The sequence below is a fragment of the Salvelinus fontinalis genome, chromosome 31 (genome assembly GCF_029448725.1).
Source record: "Salvelinus fontinalis isolate EN_2023a chromosome 31, ASM2944872v1, whole genome shotgun sequence".
In the NCBI taxonomy this organism is placed as follows: domain Eukaryota; kingdom Metazoa; phylum Chordata; class Actinopteri; order Salmoniformes; family Salmonidae; genus Salvelinus; species Salvelinus fontinalis.
The window spans coordinates 34,003,806-34,022,137 of NC_074695.1; the positions used below are offsets into that span (position 1 = coordinate 34,003,806).

General features: G+C 45.8%; 1 protein-coding gene across 1 annotated transcript in view; it reads right to left on the reverse strand.

Annotated features, from left to right (window-relative positions):
• LOC129830099 (potassium voltage-gated channel subfamily D member 1-like) overlaps nt 1–18,332 on the reverse strand; it is a 75,127-nt gene that overhangs the window by 10,294 nt on the left and 46,501 nt on the right. Inside the window, exons 3-4 of the mRNA XM_055892325.1 lie at nt 698–860; nt 340–423 (exon numbers count right to left, since the gene is read on the reverse strand). Of these exons, the coding sequence (XP_055748300.1) occupies nt 340–423; nt 698–860 (247 nt within the window). The remainder of the gene's footprint in view (nt 1–339; nt 424–697; nt 861–18,332) is intronic.

Consider the following 18,332-nt stretch of genomic DNA (forward strand, 5'->3'; position numbering starts at 1 on the left):
ATTAATGATGCCATGGCAACAAAACTATCTCCAGAAAAGAGAAAAGCTTTAGTGCTATTTTGTTTTATCACGAAGCTGAACTCCAAATTCGTTATCTTATCAGTCCAGAACCTCTGCTAAAAGCATTAAAGTAGGTATTTACCCTTTTGCCATTGACTCTTCCCTACTTTGCGCAGACCCTGATGAGTGTGTGCTACTATATATATATATATATATATTTAAACATACTTTAGGTGAAATACTGTATGCTGTAAATGTGAAATCCAAACACACACCAGTGAAATAACTGTGATTCTGTATATGAGCACAAGGAAACATTTGCTCATGTGTATTGCTCACCTGCAATCCCCCATCCTCTTTGTGCTGCAGGAATGCATTGGTGGCCCCCTTTTTAGCCATTCGAATCCTTGCCTGGCGCACTTTCTGGAGAATGGAAAAGAATTGGACAGAAATGCCTGTGTCAGCATTTGCTCCACATACAACCCAGTGAGCAATATCTGGGGAATAAATACAAAACGGACATTTCACAAGACAGTGTGAATCCTTGTAGCTTTCCAATCGGCATTTGCCTGACAAGCACACCTAGTAAGAATAGAACCCTATCATACATCGGATACATTACAGCAAAGGGGCTGTTGACTTTCACAACACACTGACATGCAGGTGATGAGAATGACATCATGCCTCTCTCTCTTACCTGCTGTGCCCTCATCTTATCTGCCCTTTGGTTCTGGTGGTAGATCCTTGCAAAGTTGGAGACTATAACAGGCACAGGTAGAGCAATCACCAGCACACCACTGAGGGAGCAGATGGAGCCAAATATCTTGCCCGCTATGGAGTCTGGAACCATGTCTCCATATCTGCAAACAGCGACAACAAGCCAGTGGGGGATTAATGTGAGGAACGCTCCTCTCAGGTCATTACTGTGACTAGTGAGACAGAACAGTTATATTTCAACATCACAGTGTATACAGGCAGAGATGCAAACCAATGGCTGTGAGTGGAAACGTGTCAATCATCCTGTCTTGGACTTCAAACAGTTTACTTTAGAATGGCTCTGAAATTAAAAAAGAAATGTGGCTGAAATAGATGACAGGTACAGCACTCTACTACCTGTGAAAAAAACTCATAGGGTGACAAGAAAATGAAATCAACACAATTACTCTTACTACACTAGTAAGACTTCAATAAATCCATTGTGACAAGTCTTCATTGTGCTTGTGTGAACATTTGATTACATCATACATTACTTGTCAAAACTCAGAAACTCATCTTTGCAACTGAACACCTCATTTAAGAAAGACTGATTGCCATGACTGAGAATGATCACGCCAGAGCAATTAAGTAAACCATGTATGTGTCTCTACTTCACTCTCACTGAACACACAAATACTGTACATGCACACACGCACGTACACACACGCGCACATGCAGTCGCACACACACACGCACATACACACACGCACACATTTTTCCACTTTCTCCAAGCACATGCTATCATTCAAACACAGGCACACAAGTTGCTGGTGGTTGCCTCATATAGAGTAGTACACCATCTCACCTCTGATTGGCCTAGCTCACTCCATAATTCACTGGTGCTGAGCTGAATGACTGTTACAAAGCAATAATAGGGGAGTGATGTCAGAAGCCAGACAGGTGTGGTGGAGCCAACATTTCCCACTTTCATCATGGCCATTGCTGTGCAGTGGAGGAATATGCCACCTGCCTCCTGATCAGCAAGCTTTCCCATTACAATAAGTCCTACATAGACATGCTGTGTCCCAACATGGCAGGGGCTACTGTCAGAGATAAACACTACAAACCTGTTAGCATCATTCACTCATGGAATGTTTGTCTTTCAAATAATGTAAAGGCCAAAAGGTTTGTTTTGGATTGCCCATCTGGCTGTCACTGCCACTGGATAGATTTCTTGAAGGGTCTATTTACATAAATGATAAATGCACAAAAAACATCCCTGCTGTAAGACACATAAAGTATGGCAGCTGTGGCACTATCTGCACTTTGGACCACCAACAATAAAACTGCGTAGTGGTACTACTGTATGTACTGTATTCACAACAGGTTGTCTATTTGTCGGCATTCTGCAGGTACAAAAACAAGCATGAAGATACTGTGATCCGCATGCATTAATAGTCAGTCACTGTTAGAGTAGCATATTGATCCGAGAAACATTGATACAAAAGTCTTATAGGACGCATATAACCATAAGGGAAAAGGGAAAAATACGAATTTTCTGTCTTAAAAACAGATTTGATTTACTGCTTTAATTTGAAGCTACTGATGGACTCCTCAAGCCATACAGTTGAAATCAGGTCTGGATAATTACAGGGGGAAACTGAGAAAGATTACTGTACAGTTGATGGGAAAGTTAATAGAGTTTCTCTGGACTGGGAACATTTGTAAACCACTCAAGTCCTTTAGATCAGCACCATTTTGAGCAATTGTTTGTGCCTCATACTGTAGTTAGTGCAGCACACCATCATAGTGCTGAGGGAGCATCAGCTAGTTCCAACCATCCGAGTAGCTGCAATAGCTCTGTTAAAGTAGAGCTGTAGTGAAGATGGTGGAGGTGGTGGTTGTAGTAGTATTAGTACTAGTGTTTGGTTTAGTATGTGGATACCGTACTTACAAACGGTATATCTTCATTCATGACAGAAATTACATGCTCATAATGAGACTTACATTTCTTATTACACAAGTTAAATTATGTATTATAAGCAAATGCCTAAGGGACATTTTTTCCCTACCATATCATTCAAATTCATTCTAGGTCTGATCCTAATACATTTTACAGCCAACTGTTTCCCCTTTGAATTGAAAAATAGATTAATGTTAGCAACGTTTTATCGTTTTGCAAGTTAGCTAGGAGGCAAGACGGCTATCTCAAACCCAGCAGAATAAGGAGGGGGAACATCTAAAAAAGCACTCATCGAGCCCACAAGACAAAGTGTTTGATAGAATACTACCTGCTGCCTTCTTTTTATGTGAAGATGTTGTCTATTGTTGTGTTCCCTGCTTCCCTCCGTTCAATAGCCCGTAAGGGGCTCTGTGCCTCCTGGACCAATCTACATCAACTCCAGCCTCTAATCTTGCTTCGCATTGGAAAACATCCAAATGATCGAATGGCAGGATCTCTGCAGATGGCCCTCGGTTCAAAGATAAGCAAGAGAACAAGTTATATACAGTACCAGTCAAACGTTTGGACACACCTACTCATTCAAGGGTTTTCTTTATTTTTACTATTACTACATTATAGAATAATAGTACAGACATCAAAACTATGCAATAACACATATGAAATCTTGTAGCAACCAAAAAAGTGTTAAACAAATCAAAATATGTTTGAGATTTGAGATTCTTCAAAGTAGCTACCCTTTGCCTTGATGACATCTTTGCACACTCTTGGCATTCTCTCAACCAGCTTCATGAGGTAGTCACCTGGAATGCATTTCAATTAACAGGTGTGCATTGTTAAAAGTTCATTTGTGGAATTTATTTCCTTCGTAATGCATTTGAGCCAATCAGTTGGGTTGTGACAAGGTAGGGGTGGTATACAGAAGATAGCTCTATTTGATAAAATACCAATTATATTATATTATTGCAAGAACAGCTCAAATAAGCAAAGACAAATGACAGTCCATTGTTACTTTAAGACATGAAGGTCAGTCAATGCAGAAAATGTCAACAACTTTGAAAGTATCTTCAAGTGTAGTCGCAAAAACCATCAAGCGCTATGATGAAACTGGCTCTCATGAGGACCGCCACAGGAAAGGAAGACCCAGAGTTACCTCTGCTGCAGAGGATAGGTTCATTAGAGTTAACTGCGCCTCAGATTGCTTCACAGAGTTCAAGTAACAGATACAACATCAACTGTTCAGAGGAGACTGCAAAAATCATGGTCGAATTGCTTCAAAGAAACCAATACTAAAGGACACCAATAATAAGAAGAAACTTGCTTGGTCCAAGAAACACGATCAATGGACATTTGACCTGTGGAAATCTGTCCTCTGGTCTGATGAGTCCAAATTTGGGATTTTTGGTTCCAACCGCTGCGTCTTTGTGAGACGGTGAGTAAGTGAACGGATGATCTCTGCATGTGTGGTTCCCATCATGAAGCCTGGAGGAGGAGTTGTGATGGTGTGTGGGGGTGCTTTGCTGGTGACACTGTTTGTGATTTATTTAGAATTCAAGGCACATTTAACCAGCATGGCTACCACAGCATTCTGCAGCGACATGACATTCCATCTGGTTTGCGCTTAGCAGGACCATCATTTGTTTTTCAACAGGACAATAACCCAAACCACACCTCCAGGCTGTGCAAGGGCTATTTGACCAAGAAGGCGAGTGATGGAGTATTGCATCAGATGACCTGGCTTCCACGATCACCCGAACTTTTAACTGGTACTGTATGTTAATGCTCATTGATATTATGCTATGAAAGCTATACTATATAATTACAATTGTTATATATTTTAACAATGGCATATTTACAGTAGATTGAACACAGGCATTAATAGAATACAAATGAAATATTTGAGACAAAAACAGAATATTACTGTGCACAGGTCAGTTCAGTGTCAGTGTCTCAATGTTTTCTTATGCGGCAATATCCATGCATTTCTCATCAGCATTATGAAGAGCTTCCTAGCTCTTTAATTTGCCCATAATAGAATAATATCTTAGACAGATGCCCCTGTGGGAGAGCGAGAGAGAGGCAGCCTGGCCTAGATGTGGGCACTGAAAGGGGTCAAGGAGGGTTGTCAGTAGTTCACAGGGATATTGAGTAGAGAGAGAATAGTGAACCGAGAAATCACAGAAAACTGTTAACTCTTCTTTTTTATTTTTTATGGAAAATGCTTCACATGATTCATTTTGATTTTTTTTTAAGATGAGCTATTATTTATATGGCTACCTTATATTCTTGGCAGTCATGTGAATGCAGTACAATGCTCTTCATATGAATCACCATCAGCACTACAGGCACTGTACCACTCTATTCCTGCCTCTCCACAATTCTGTCTCTACAATCAAGGAATAATTTTGGCTGCTCACATTTTCGAAAGAGAGGTTTTGTACATGATCCTTGTATCCAGCCCAAAGGCTATGTTTTCGTGTCTAATAACAGTGCAATATGTTGCACTTCAAGCTTGAGAAAAATGACCAACTGTGTCTTAAAGGTCTGATTCAAACGAGCTAAATCATTACAATCCAGCATTCTCATACTGTAGGATAATCCTCTGAAAAAATGTTTGTGGAAAAGCCAATGAAAAACTTAACACTGATCACAAACAAGACCATTGGAGAATGGAGCATTTTTGCCAGAGTCACCCAAGGTGAACCTACCATCTCAGATTGAAATTCATTGGGAGTCTTACCTACTCATAGCTAGCAGATTGTAACGGGCTAAGGTGATGCTCCATTAGCCGTTACAGGTTAGGTACTGTTGGAGTAGCAGATAATTTTCTACCAACTTTATTTCTTTATTTTATTTAACCTTTTTTAATTAGGCAAGTCAGTTAAGAACACATTTACAATGTGTTCTTAACTGTCGGCCTACCCCGGCCAAACTCTAACCCGGACGACGCTGGGCCAATTGTGCGCCGCCCTATTGGCCTCCCAATCTAATCAGGGTCTGTAGTGATGCCTCTAGCACTGAGATGCAGTGCCTTAGATCTCTGCGCCACTCGAGAGCCCCCAAATTTTCGACCAACCTTAACTTGGCGACACATCCTCTATTCTGGACTTGGAAGACAACCAATGTCTTCTTATTATCAATGTCTAGTTGCAGGGGGTTTGCTTGCATTTTTTAAACACTCCGTTATTAAATGTTTTGCTAACCAAGCAATCCAACAATGTGTACGCCGCCATTTTTTCAAATTAAAAATCTTCTCTCATTTTATTGAGACAGGTGAGTGTCATCATGACATGCGGCACTTTGGGGTGGACACCCACCTGTCTCAATCAATGAGAGAAGATTTGAAATAGACAAGATGGCGGCGAATACATTGTTGGATTACTTCATGGAGCAAAACGTTAAATTTAATAACAGAGCATTTTCTAAATTCAAACAAACCCCCTGCAACTAGAGATGGACGTTTAGAAGACATTGGTCGTCTTCCGAGTCGGGAATTGAGAAAGTTTTGACAAGTTAAGTTTAGTCGAATATTCTCTGTGCTACATCAAACAGTATGTATCTAAAAACGCCTATTAGCCAGCTGGAACAGAGTAATGGTCTGACTAGGCCATAAATTGTAATTGCTAACCTACTCAATACTGACTATCCCATAAGGTGTGTAACTGATATTGACTTGTTGTGAGTGGAGTGGTGATTGTGTCCGGCATCTCTGATTGGTTAAACACTCATTTGCTGTACATGATAAACAGCTGCTAATGCAAAGTGACAGACCCACAAGCACCACTTGACATGCATCCTATTCAAACCTAATGGGGACAATGAGCTCATCAGTGATTGCATCAGGTAATGACTCATTTGGTAATGAACAGGCAAATGTCAAGTGCCTGGGAATTAAACAGAGGATGGATTTCCCCTTGGTTCGCTGACAATGTTACAGGAGCACACCTGGATACCACCAAGAGAATGCTCTCTGTTTAGTTACAGTATGAACAATGATTTATTGACAGAAAGTGTCAGCGACCAATAGACCAGCGGTATTCATAGACATTGAAATTGCTGGGATGGGACAACCACATCTCCTCGCTTTGATTACAATTGTACAAATTCTATTTGGGTAAGAGAAAAAAAACCTGTTTAATAAAAAAATAAAAAATCACTTTGACTTTGAAGTGTGGGTCATTGTGGACTTGCTGAGGATTCCTTCAGTGATGTCTGCATGCTGTGTAGTTGAGGTGATTTGCCTCGGACAAAATCTGTTCAAATCATATTATTAATTCCCGGATATTAAAAATATTGCCCGTCTGTGACTTATGCTGTGACTTCCCTCTGCTAAACTTCCAACAGGACTGAAACACAGAAGGGTGCCCTGACAACAACATTCAGAACAGCAGCATAATATAAATGTATTTATGAGTGATTCCATAAAGACATGCCATAAAACATGAACTTTATCACAGCATGAACATGAGCGTTGAAACAGGTAAGGATATTCATTCAGTGTTAGCAGTGAGCAGCACTCTGTGTTGCTGGAGTCTCGAAGGTTGCTGTTGAGATCGGTTGTTTTGTGATGCTGGGTAGAGAGAGAGAGCAGAGCAGAGTGTCCCATATAGATAACCAGGCTATTTACTGCTCCCTGTCTACAGCCTGTGCAATTTGCTGGAATGATCATGAAAAGCTGACCTGCCACCTTAATACTAACCAAAGCCAGGGGAAAATAACACAAATGAAGTGTTGTTTTTTGTTTAAGTTATGAAATAATTTTCTCTTGTTCCATTTATGGGGCAAGGGTATTAAAGTGTGTTTAGATGTTAATGTGTAAATTTGTATTTGTGTTTTCACTGTCTCAAGAAAGTGAAAGATATTTATGGCTCATTAAACCCCCATAGTGATCTGGTGGTTGATTAATGAAAAGATCATGCAATGGAGAATCATTATGCATGGTCTATTTAAGACCTAGATTCACTCAAATAAATTAGAAAGTCTTTTCCTCTTTCGGTCAACAGCTGTAGTCCTATCTTCCTTAGGACAGAGGGGTAAATTGAAATTCATCAGCCATAATGGGTACCCTAACCATTCGCAGCACTCTGTAGTAGGAATGACAATGTGAGTAACATAGGAATACAACCCATACGTGGGAAGTGATACTGTATGAGAATTGTCTGTTATTGAATCTCTGAACCATTTTTTGTTGTTGACATAATACAGAAAAAATGTATGACATACAGTACTGGCCTGTTGAGGAGTGACGGACTCCATCCTAGCTGGAGGGGTGCTCTCATCTTATCTACGAACATAGACAGGGCTCTAACTCCCCTAGCTCCACAATGAAATAGTGTGCAGGCCAGGCAGCAGGCTGTTAGCCAGCCTGCCAGCTTAGTGGAGTCTGCCACTAGCACAGTCAGTGTAGTCAGCTCAGCTATGCCCATTGAGACTGTGTCTGTGCCTCGACCTAGGTTGGGCAAAACTAAACATGGCGGTGTACGCCTTAGTAATCTCACTGGAATAAAGAACTCCTCCATTCCTGCCTTTATTGAAAGAGATTGTGATACCTCACATCTCAAAATAGGGCTACTCAATGTTAGATCCCTCACTTCCAAGGCAGCTATAGTCAATGAACTAATCACTGATCATAATCTTGATGTGATTGGCCTGACTGAAACATGGCTTAAGCCTGATTAATTGACTGTGTTAAATGAGGCCTCACCTCCTGGTTACACTAGTGACCATATCCTCTGCGCATCCCGCAAAGGTGGAGGTGTTGCTAACATTTACGATGGCAAATTTCAATTTACAAAAAAAATACGACGTTTTTGTCTTTTGAGCTTCTAGTCATGAAATCTATGCAGCCTACTCAATCACTTTTTATAGCTACTGTTTACAGGCCTCCTGGGCCATATACAGCATTCCTCACTGAGTTCCCTAAATTCCTATCGGACCTTGTAGTCATAGCAGATAATATTCACATTTTTGGTGACTTTAATATTCACATGGAAAAGTCCACAGACCCACTCCAAAAGGCTTTCATCATCGACTCAGTGGGTTTTGTCCAACATGTCTCCAGACCTACTCACTGCCACAATCATACTCTGGACCTAGTTTTGTCCCATGGAATAAATGTTGTGGATCTTAATGTTTTTCCTCATAATCCTGGACTATTGGACCACCATTTTATTACGTTTGCAATCGCAACAAATAATCTGCTCAGACCCCAACCAAGGATCATCAAAAGTCATGCTATAAATTCTCAGAGAACCCAAAGATTCCTTGATGCCCTTCCAGACTCCCTCTGCCTACCCAAGGATGTCAGTGTCACGGCCGTCGTAGGGAGGAGACCAAGGCGCAGCATGGTAAGCGTACAATCTTCTTTATTAAAGAACGAACACTGAACAGAAAGAACAAATTAACAAAACGAACCGTGGAGCTAATATGGATAGTGCAGACAGGCAACTAAACATAGAACAAGAACCCACAAAACCAAAAGGGAAAATGGCAACCTAAATATGATCCCCAATCAGAGACAATGATAAACAGTTGCCTCTGATTGGGAGCCAATTCATGCCACCATAGACATACATATACCTAGACTTACCAAAACCCCTAGACATACAAAAAACCCTAGACAATACAAAACAAGCATACCCACCCTCGTCACACCCTGACCAAACCAAAATAATAAAGAAAACATAGATAACTAAGGTCAGGGCGTGACAGTACCCCCACCCAAAGGTGCAGACTCCCGACCGCAAACCTGAACTTATAGGGGAGGGTCCGGGTGGGTATCTACCCTCGGTGACGGCTCTGGTTCTGGACGCCGCCCCCCCTCTTTACACTGATCCCTCCGCCTTTGTAGATCCAGACCGTGGATCATCGCCGGAGGCCCTGGACTGCGGATCATCACCGGAGGCCCCGGACCCTCGCTGGAGACCCCGGAATGGGGACCTTCGCTGGAGACCCCAGGCTGAGGACCGTCGCTGGAGAACCCGGGCTGGGAACCGTCGCTGGAGACCCCGGGCTGGGAACCATCGCTGGAGACCCCGGGCTGGGAACCGTCACTGGAGACCCCGGGCTGGGAACCGTTGCTGGAGACCCCGGGCTGGGAACCGTCGCTGGAGGCCCCGGACTGGAGATCGTCGCTGGAGACCCCGCACTGGGGATCGTCGCTGGAGGCTCCGGACTGGGGATTGTCGCTGGAGGCTCCGGACTGTGGCCCGCCGTTGGAGGTTCTGGACTGTGGCCCGTCGTTGGAGGTTCCCAGGCTGTGGCCCGTCATAGGAGGTTCCGAACTGTGGCCCGTCAAAAGAGGTTCTGGACTGTAGCCCGTCGTTGGTGGTTCCGGACTGTGGCCCGTCGTTGGAGGTTCCGGACTGTGGCCCATCGTTGGAGGTTCCGGACTGTGAAACATCGTCGGAAGCTCTGGCCTGGGTACTGTCGCCGGAAGCTCTGGACTGGGTACTGTCGCCGGAAGCTCTGGACTGGGTACTGTCGCCGGAAGCTCTGGACTGGGTACTGTCGCCGGAAGCTCTGAACTGGGTACTGTCGCAGGAAGCTCTGGACTGGGTACTGTCGCCGGAAGCTCTGGACTGGGTACTGTCGCCGGAAGCTCTGGACTATGGAAGCGCACTGGAAGCCTGATGCGTGGTGCCGGAACTGGTGGTACCGGGCTGAGGACACGCACCTCAGGGCGAGTGCGGGGAAGAGGCACAGGCCGTACTGGACTGTGGAAGCACAGTGGAGGCCTGATGCGTGGTGCCGGAACTGGTGGTACCGGGCTGATGACACGCATCTCAGGGCGAGTGCGGAGAGGAGGCACAGGACGTACTGGACTGTGGAGGCGCACTGGAGCTCTGATGCGTGGTGCCGGAACTGGTGGTACCGGGCTGAGGACACGCACCTCAGGGCGAGTGCGAGGAGCAGGAACAGGACGTACTGGACTCTGGATCGCACTGGAGGCCTGGTGCATGGTGCCGGCACTGGTGGTACCGGGCTCGGGACACGCACCTCAGGGCGAGTGCAGGGAGGAGGCATAGGATACACTGGGCTGAGGAGACGCATTGGAGATCTGGAACGTAGAGCTGGCTCATTGCGTCCTGGCTGGATGCCCATTCTAGCCCGGCAAATGCGAGGAGCTGGAATAGAGCGCACCAGGCTAAGAATGCGAACTGGAGACACCGTGTGCATCTCTGCATAACACGGTGCCTGACCAGTTACACGCTCCCCACGGTAAACACGAGGAGTTGGCTCAGGTCTCCAACCTGACTCAGCCAATCTCCTCGTGTGCTCCCCCCAAAACATTTCTTGGGGCTGCCTCTCGGGCTTCCTTGCTAACCGTGTCCCCTCGTATCGTCGCCGTTCCTCCTGTGCTATCTCCACCTGCTTCCATGGCAAGGTCTTGTCCCCTGCCATTACCTCCTCCCAGGTCCAGGATGTCCTCCACTCATCTTTCTCCCGGGTCCAGGATGCCGCTCCTCATTCACACGCTGCTTGGTCCTTTTGTGGTGGGTTCTTCTGTCATGGCCGTCGTAGGGAGGAGACCAAGGCGCAGCGTGATAAGCGTACATCCTTCTTTATTAAAGAACAAACACTGAACAAAACGAACAAAATAACAAAACGAACCGTGAAGCTAATATGGATAGTGCAGACAGGCAACTAAACTTAGAACAAGAACCCACAAAACCAAAAGGGAAAATGGCAACCTAAATATGATCCCCAATCAGAGACCACGATAAACAGTTGCCTCTGATTGGGAACCAATTCAGGCCACCATAGACATACATATACCTAGACTTATCAAAACCCCTAGACAATACAAAACAAGCATACCCACCCTCGTCACACCCTGACCTAACCAAAATAATAAAGAAAACATTGATAACTAAGGTCAGGGCGTGACAGTCAGAGGACAAAAAACAGTTAAGCACCTAACTGAGGAACTCAATTTAACCTTGCGCAATACCCTAGATGCAGTTCCACCCCTAAAAACATTTGTCATAAGAAACTATCTGCCTGGTATACAGAAAATACCCGAGCTCTGAAGCAAGCTTCCAAAAAATTGGAACGGAAATGGCGCCACACCAAACTGGAAGTCTTCAGACTAGCTTGGAAAGACAGTACCGTGCAGTATCGAAGAGCCCTCACTGCTGCTCGATCATCCTATTTTTCCAACTTAATTGAGGAAAATAAGAACAATCCAAAATTTATTTTTGATACTGTTGCAAAGCTAACTAAAAAGCAGCATTCCCCAAGAGAGGATGGCTTTCACTTCAGCAGTAATAAATTCATGAACTTCTTTGAGGAAAAGATCATGATCATTAGAAAGCAAATTACGCACTCCTCTTTAAATCTGCGTATTCCTCCAAAGCTCAGCTGTCCTGAGTCTGCACAATTCTGTCAGGACCTAGGATCAAGGGAGACACTCAAGTGTTTTAGTACTATATCTCTTGACACAATTTTGAAAATAATCATGGCCTTTAAACCTTCAAGCTGCATACTGGACCCTATTCCAACTAAACTACTGAAAGAGCTGCTTCCTGTGCTAGGCCCTCCTATGTTGAACATAATAAATGTCTCTCTATCCACTGGATGTGTACCAAACTCACTAAAAGTGGCAGAAATAAAGCCTCTTGAAAAAGCCAAACCTTGACCCAGAAAATATAAAAAACTATCGGCCTATATCGAATCTCCCATTCCTCTCAAAAAAAATGAAAAAGTGTTACGCAGCAACTCACTGCCTTCCTAAAGACAAACAATGTATACGAAATGCTTCAGTCTGGTTTTAGACCCCATCATAGCACTGAGACTGCACTTGTGAAGGCGGTAAATTACCTTTTAATGGCATCAGACCGAGGCTCTACATCTGTCCTCGTGCTCCTAGACCTTAGTGCTGCTTTTGATAACATCGATCACCACATTCTTTTGGAGAGATTGGAAACCCAAATTGGTCTACACGGACAAGTTCTGGCCTGGTTTAGAGCTTATCTGTCGGAAAGATATCAGTTTGTCTCTGTGAATGGTTTGTCCTCTGACAAATCAACTGTAAATTTCGGTGTTCCTCAAGATTCCGTTTTAGGACTACTATTGTTTTCACTATATATTTTACCTCTTGGGGATGTCATTCGAAAACATAATGTTAACTTTCACTGCTATGCGGATGACACACAGCTGTACGTTTCAATGAAACATGGTGAAGCCCCAAAATTGCCCTCGCTGGAAGCCTGTGTTTCAGACATAAGGAAGTGGATGGCTGCAAACTTTCTACTTTTAAACTCGGACAAAACAGAGATGCTTGTTCTAGGTCCCAAGAAACAGAGAGATCTTCTGTTGAATCTGACAATTAATCTTGATGGTTGTACAGTCGTCTCAAATAAAACTGTGAAGGACCTCGGCGTTACTTTATCTTTGTGGGCTATACTCGGCCTTGTCTCAGGATGGTAAGTTGGTGGTTGGAGATATCCCTCTAGTGGTGTGAGGGCTGTGCTTTGGCAAAGTGGGTGGGGTTATATCCTGCCTGTTTGGCCCTGTTCGGGGGTATCATCGGATGGGGCCACAGTGTCTCCTAACCCCTCCTGTCTCAGCCTCCAGTATTTATGCTGCAGTAGCTTATGTGTCGGGGGGCTAGGGTTAGTCTGTATATCTGGAGTATTTATCCTAGCTTATCCTGTGTCCTGTGTGAAATTAAGAATGCTCTCTCTAATTCTCTCTTTCTTTCTCTCTTTCTTTCTTTCTCTCTCTCGGAGGACCTGAACCCTAGGACCATGGCTCAGGACTACCTGGCATGATGAGTCCTTGCTGTCCCCAGTCCACCTGGCCGTGCTGCTGCTCCAGTTTCAACTGTTCTGCCTGCGGCTATGGAACCCTGACCTGTTCACTGGACGTGCTACCTGTCCCAGACCTGCTGTTTTCAACTCTCTAGAGACAGCAGGAGCGGGAGAGATACTCTCAATGATCGGCTATGAAACGCCAACTGACATTTACTCCTGAGGTGCTGACTTGTTGCACCCTCGAAAACTACTGTGATTATTATTATTTGACCATGCTGGTCATTTATGAACATTTGAACATCTTGGCCATGTTCTGTTATAATCTCCACCCGGCACAGCCAGAAGAGGACTGGCCAACCCTCATAGCCTGGTTCCTCTCTAGGTTTCTTCCTAGGTTCCGGCCTTTCTAGGGAGTTTTTCATAGCCACCGTGCTTCTACACCTGCATTGCTTGCTGTTTGGGGTTTTATGTACAGCACTTTGAGATATCTGCTGATGTAAGAAGGGCTATATAAATAAATTTGATTCAATTTGATTTACTGTATTGATTGAGATAAGGTGAAGTAAAACTTCTCCGTTCTCTCAGTGAGAAAGTTGTGGATGCAGACGCAGTACTCCTTTAGGCTCGGATGGCGCTGGAATGGATAACTGCTGTTTTACAGGCTCTTGACCAATTCATCTATTTATTGTGTTGTTTTGCGCTGATCGTTACCTATGACTGAAAAGAGCTTCTGGACATTAGAACAGACATCACTCGTTTTTGATGAAGATTTCTACTTTAAAGAGTCGGCGGCGCAGGACATAGTGCTCATCCTGGACATGGCCCAAATCCCGAGACTCGGAAGAGAAAGAGACGGCGCAAGAGAGGCCGACAGAGGCCCTATTTTCACGCCCTGGCCTTAGTATTCTTTGTTTTCGTAATTATTTTAGTTAGGTCAGAGTGTGACATGGGGAATGTATGTGTTTTTTGTAGTGTCTAGGGTGGTTGTAAGGTTTAGGGGGTTTATTAGAGTAGTTGGGTTTATGTTTAGTATAGTAGTCTAGCTGTGTCTATGGTTGAGTGTAGGTATCTAGGAAAGTCTATGGTTGCCTGAATTGGGTCTCAATTAGAGACAGCTGGTTATTGTTGTCTCTGATTGGGAGCCATATTTAAGGCAACCATAGGCTTTAGCTGTTTGTGGGGAATTGTCTATGTCGAGGTTCTATGTTGCATGTGTTGCACTTAGTTCTTGTATAGCTTCACGTTCGTCATTTTGTTGTTTTGTTTGTTCTTCTTCAAATTAAAGAGAAGATGTATTTTGCACACGCTGCGCCTTGGTCCTCTCTCTCTCCCTTTGACGATCGTGACAGAATTCCCCACCAATCTACGACCAAGCGGCGTGTCAAGTGGAAACAGGATCCACCTACACAGGATTCATGGACATGGGAGGAGATACTGGATGGTAAGGGGCCTTGGGCACAACCGGGAGAATATCGCCTCCCTCGTGAAGAGCTGGAGGCAGCTAAAGCCGAGAGGAGGCGATATGAGGAGGCAGCACGGAAGCAAGGCGGGAAGCCCGTGAATACAACCCAAAAATTTCTTGGGGGGGGGGCCTTAAAGGGAGTGTGGCGAAGTCAGGTAGGAGACCTGCGCCTACTCCCTGTACTTACCGTGGAGAGCGAGAGTACGGGCAGACACCGTGTTACGCAGTAGAGCGCATGGTGTCTCCTGTACGCGTGCATAGCCCGGTTCGGTACATTCCAGCTCCACGTATCGGCCGGGCTAGATTGAGCGTTGAGCCGGATGTCATGAAGCCGGCCCAACGCATCTGGTCACCAGTGCGTCTCCTCGGGCCGGCGTACATGGCACCAGCCTTACGCATGGTGTCCCCGGTTCGCCTACATAGCCCGGTGCGGGTTATTCCACCTCCCCGCACTGGTCTGGCGACGGGGAGCATACAACCAGGTAAGGTTGGGCAGGCTCAGTGCTCAAGGGAGCCAGTACGCATGCACGGTCCGGTATTTCCGGCGCCACCTCCCCGCCCCGACCCAGTACCACCAGTGCCTCCTCCACGCACTAGCCCTATGGTGCGTGTATCCAGCCCTTTGCCACCGGTGCCTACACCACGCACCAAGCCTCCTGTGTGTCCCCCAGAGTCCTGTGCGTCCTGTTGCTGCTCCCCGCACTAGCCCTGAGATGCGTGTCCCCAGCCCGGTACCACCAGTTCCGGCACCACGCACTAGGCCTAATGTGCGTCTCCAGGGTCCAGTATGCCCTGTTCCTTCTCCCCGCATTAGCCTGAAGGTGCGTGTCCCCAGCCCGGTAACACCAGTTCCGGCATCACGCACCAGGCCTACAGTACGCCTATTCCGGCCAGAGCCATCCGTCTCCCCAGCGCCATCTGAGCCATCCGTCTCCCCAGCGCCATCTGAGCCATTAGTCTGCCCAGTGCCGTCAGAGCCGCCCGTCTGTCCCGAGCCGTCAGAGCCGTTAGTCAGTCAGGAGCCGCTAGAGCCATTTGTCAGTCAGGATCTGCCAGAGCCGCCAACCAGACAGGATCTGCCAGAGCCGCCAACCAGACAGGATCTGCCAGAGCCGCCAACCAGACAGGATCTGCCAGAGCCGTCAGCCAGCCATGAGCGTCCAGAGCCGTCAGCCAGCCATGAGCGTCCAGAGCCGTCAGCCAGACATGAGCAGCCAGATCCGTCAGCCAGCCATGAGCAGCCAGATCCGTCAGCCAGCCATGAGCAGCCAGATCCGTCAGCCAGCCATGAGCAGCCAGATCCGTCAGCCAGCCATGAGCCGTCCAGCCAGGATCCGCCAGAGCCGTCCAGCCAAGATCCGCCAGAGCAGTCATCCAGCCAGGATCCGTCCCTCAGTCCGGAGCTGCCGTCCCTCAGTCCGGAGCTGCCGTCCCTCAGTCCGGAGCTGCCGTCCCTCAGTCCGGAGCTGCCGTCCCTCAGTCCGGAGCTGCCGTCCCTCAGTCCGGAGCTGCCGTCCCTCAGTCCGGAGCTGCCCCTTATCCTGGTGCTGCCCCTTATCCTGGTGCTGCCCCTTATCCTGGTGCTGCCCCTTATCCTGGTGCTGCCCCTTATCCTGGTGCTGCCCCTTATCCTGGTGCTGCCTCTTAGTCCGGTGCTGCCTCTTAGTCCGGTGCTGCCCCTTAGTCGGGTGCTGCCCCTTAGTCGGGTGCTGCCCCTTAGTCGGGTGCTGCCCCTTAGTCGGGTGCTGCCCCTTAGTCCGGTGCTGCCCCTTAGTCCGGTGCTGCCCCTTAGTCCGGTGCTGCCCCTTAGTCCGGGGTTGCCCCTTAGTCCGGTGCTGCCCCTTAGTCCGGTGCTGCCCCTTAATCCAGTGGGGTTGAGGTGGAGGGTGGCCATTTGGAGGAGGCTACGGAGGCGGGTAGTGACTGTGGTGGGGTGGGGACCACGACCAGTGCCGGAGCCGCCGCCGTAGAAGGAAGCCCACCCAGACCCTCCCCTAGACTTTGTGCTGGTGCGCCCGGAGTTCGCACCTTAAGGGGGGGGTTATGTCACGCCCTGGCCTTAGTATTCTTTGTTTTCGTAATTATTTTAGTTAGGTCAGGGTGTGACATGGGGAATGTATGTGTTTTTTGTAGTGTCTAGGGTGGTTGTAAGGTTTAGGGGGGTTATTAGAGTAGTTGGGTTTATGTTTAGTATAGTAGTCTAGCTGTGTCTATGGTTGAGTGTAGGTATCTAGGAAAGTCTATGGTTGCCTGAATTGGGTCTCAATTAGAGACAGCTGGTTATTGTTGTCTCTGATTGGGAGCCATATTTAAGGCAACCATAGACTTTAGCTGTTTGTGGGGAATTGTCTATGTCGAGGTTCTATGTTGCATGTGTTGCACTTAGTTCTTGTATAGCTTCACGTTCGTCATTTTGTTGTTTTGTTTGTTCTTCTTCAAATTAAAGAGAAGATGTATTTTGCACACGCTGCGCCTTGGTCCCCTCTCTCTCCCTTTGACGATCGTGACACCTATCCTATCCTAGACTATCCTATAAACTGAAGAACTGTATTATCCTATGTTTCTCTGAGTCGTGGCTGAACAAGGACATGGACAATATATATATAGCTGGTTTTTCTAGGCATTGGCAGGACAAAACGTCAGATTCGGTTAAGCTCAAGGGGGAGATGTGTGTCTATTTGTTAACAACAGCTGGTGCGTGATCTCTAATATTAAACCTTTCTAGGACACATGTTTCGCTAGCGGACCCCCCCCCAACATTCCGCTGAAAGGCAGCGCTTTCACACATTAACACTAAGTCCAATACAGCAAATGAAAGATAAACATCTTGTTAATCTACCCATCATGTCCGATTTTTGTTAATGTTTTACAGCGAAAACACAACATATATTATGTTAGATCACCACCAAATCCAAAAAACACACAGCCATTTTTCCCAGCCAAAGATAGTCACACAAAAGCAGAAATAGAGATAAAATTAATCACTAACCTTTGATAATCTTCATCAGATGACACTCATGGGACATCATGTTACACAATACATTTATGTTTTGTTCGATAATGTGCATATTTCTATCCACAAATCTCCGTTTACATTGGCGCCATGTTCAGAAATGCCTCCAAAATATCCGGAGTAATTACAGAGAGCCACGTCAAATAACAGAAATACTCATCATAAACTTTGATGAAAGATACATGTTTTACATATAATTAAAGATACACTGGTTCTTAATGCCAGTGAAAAATGTGTGTCGATTTTTTAAAAACTTTAGTAAAAAGCACACCATGCAATAATCTGAGACGCCGCTCAAATATAAATAACATTTCTCCACCATGTCGGAGTCAACAGAAATACGAAATTACATCATAAATATTCCCTCACCTTTGATTATCTTCATCAGAATGCAATGCCAGGAATCCTATTTCCACAATAAATCGTTTTTTTTGTTCGATAATG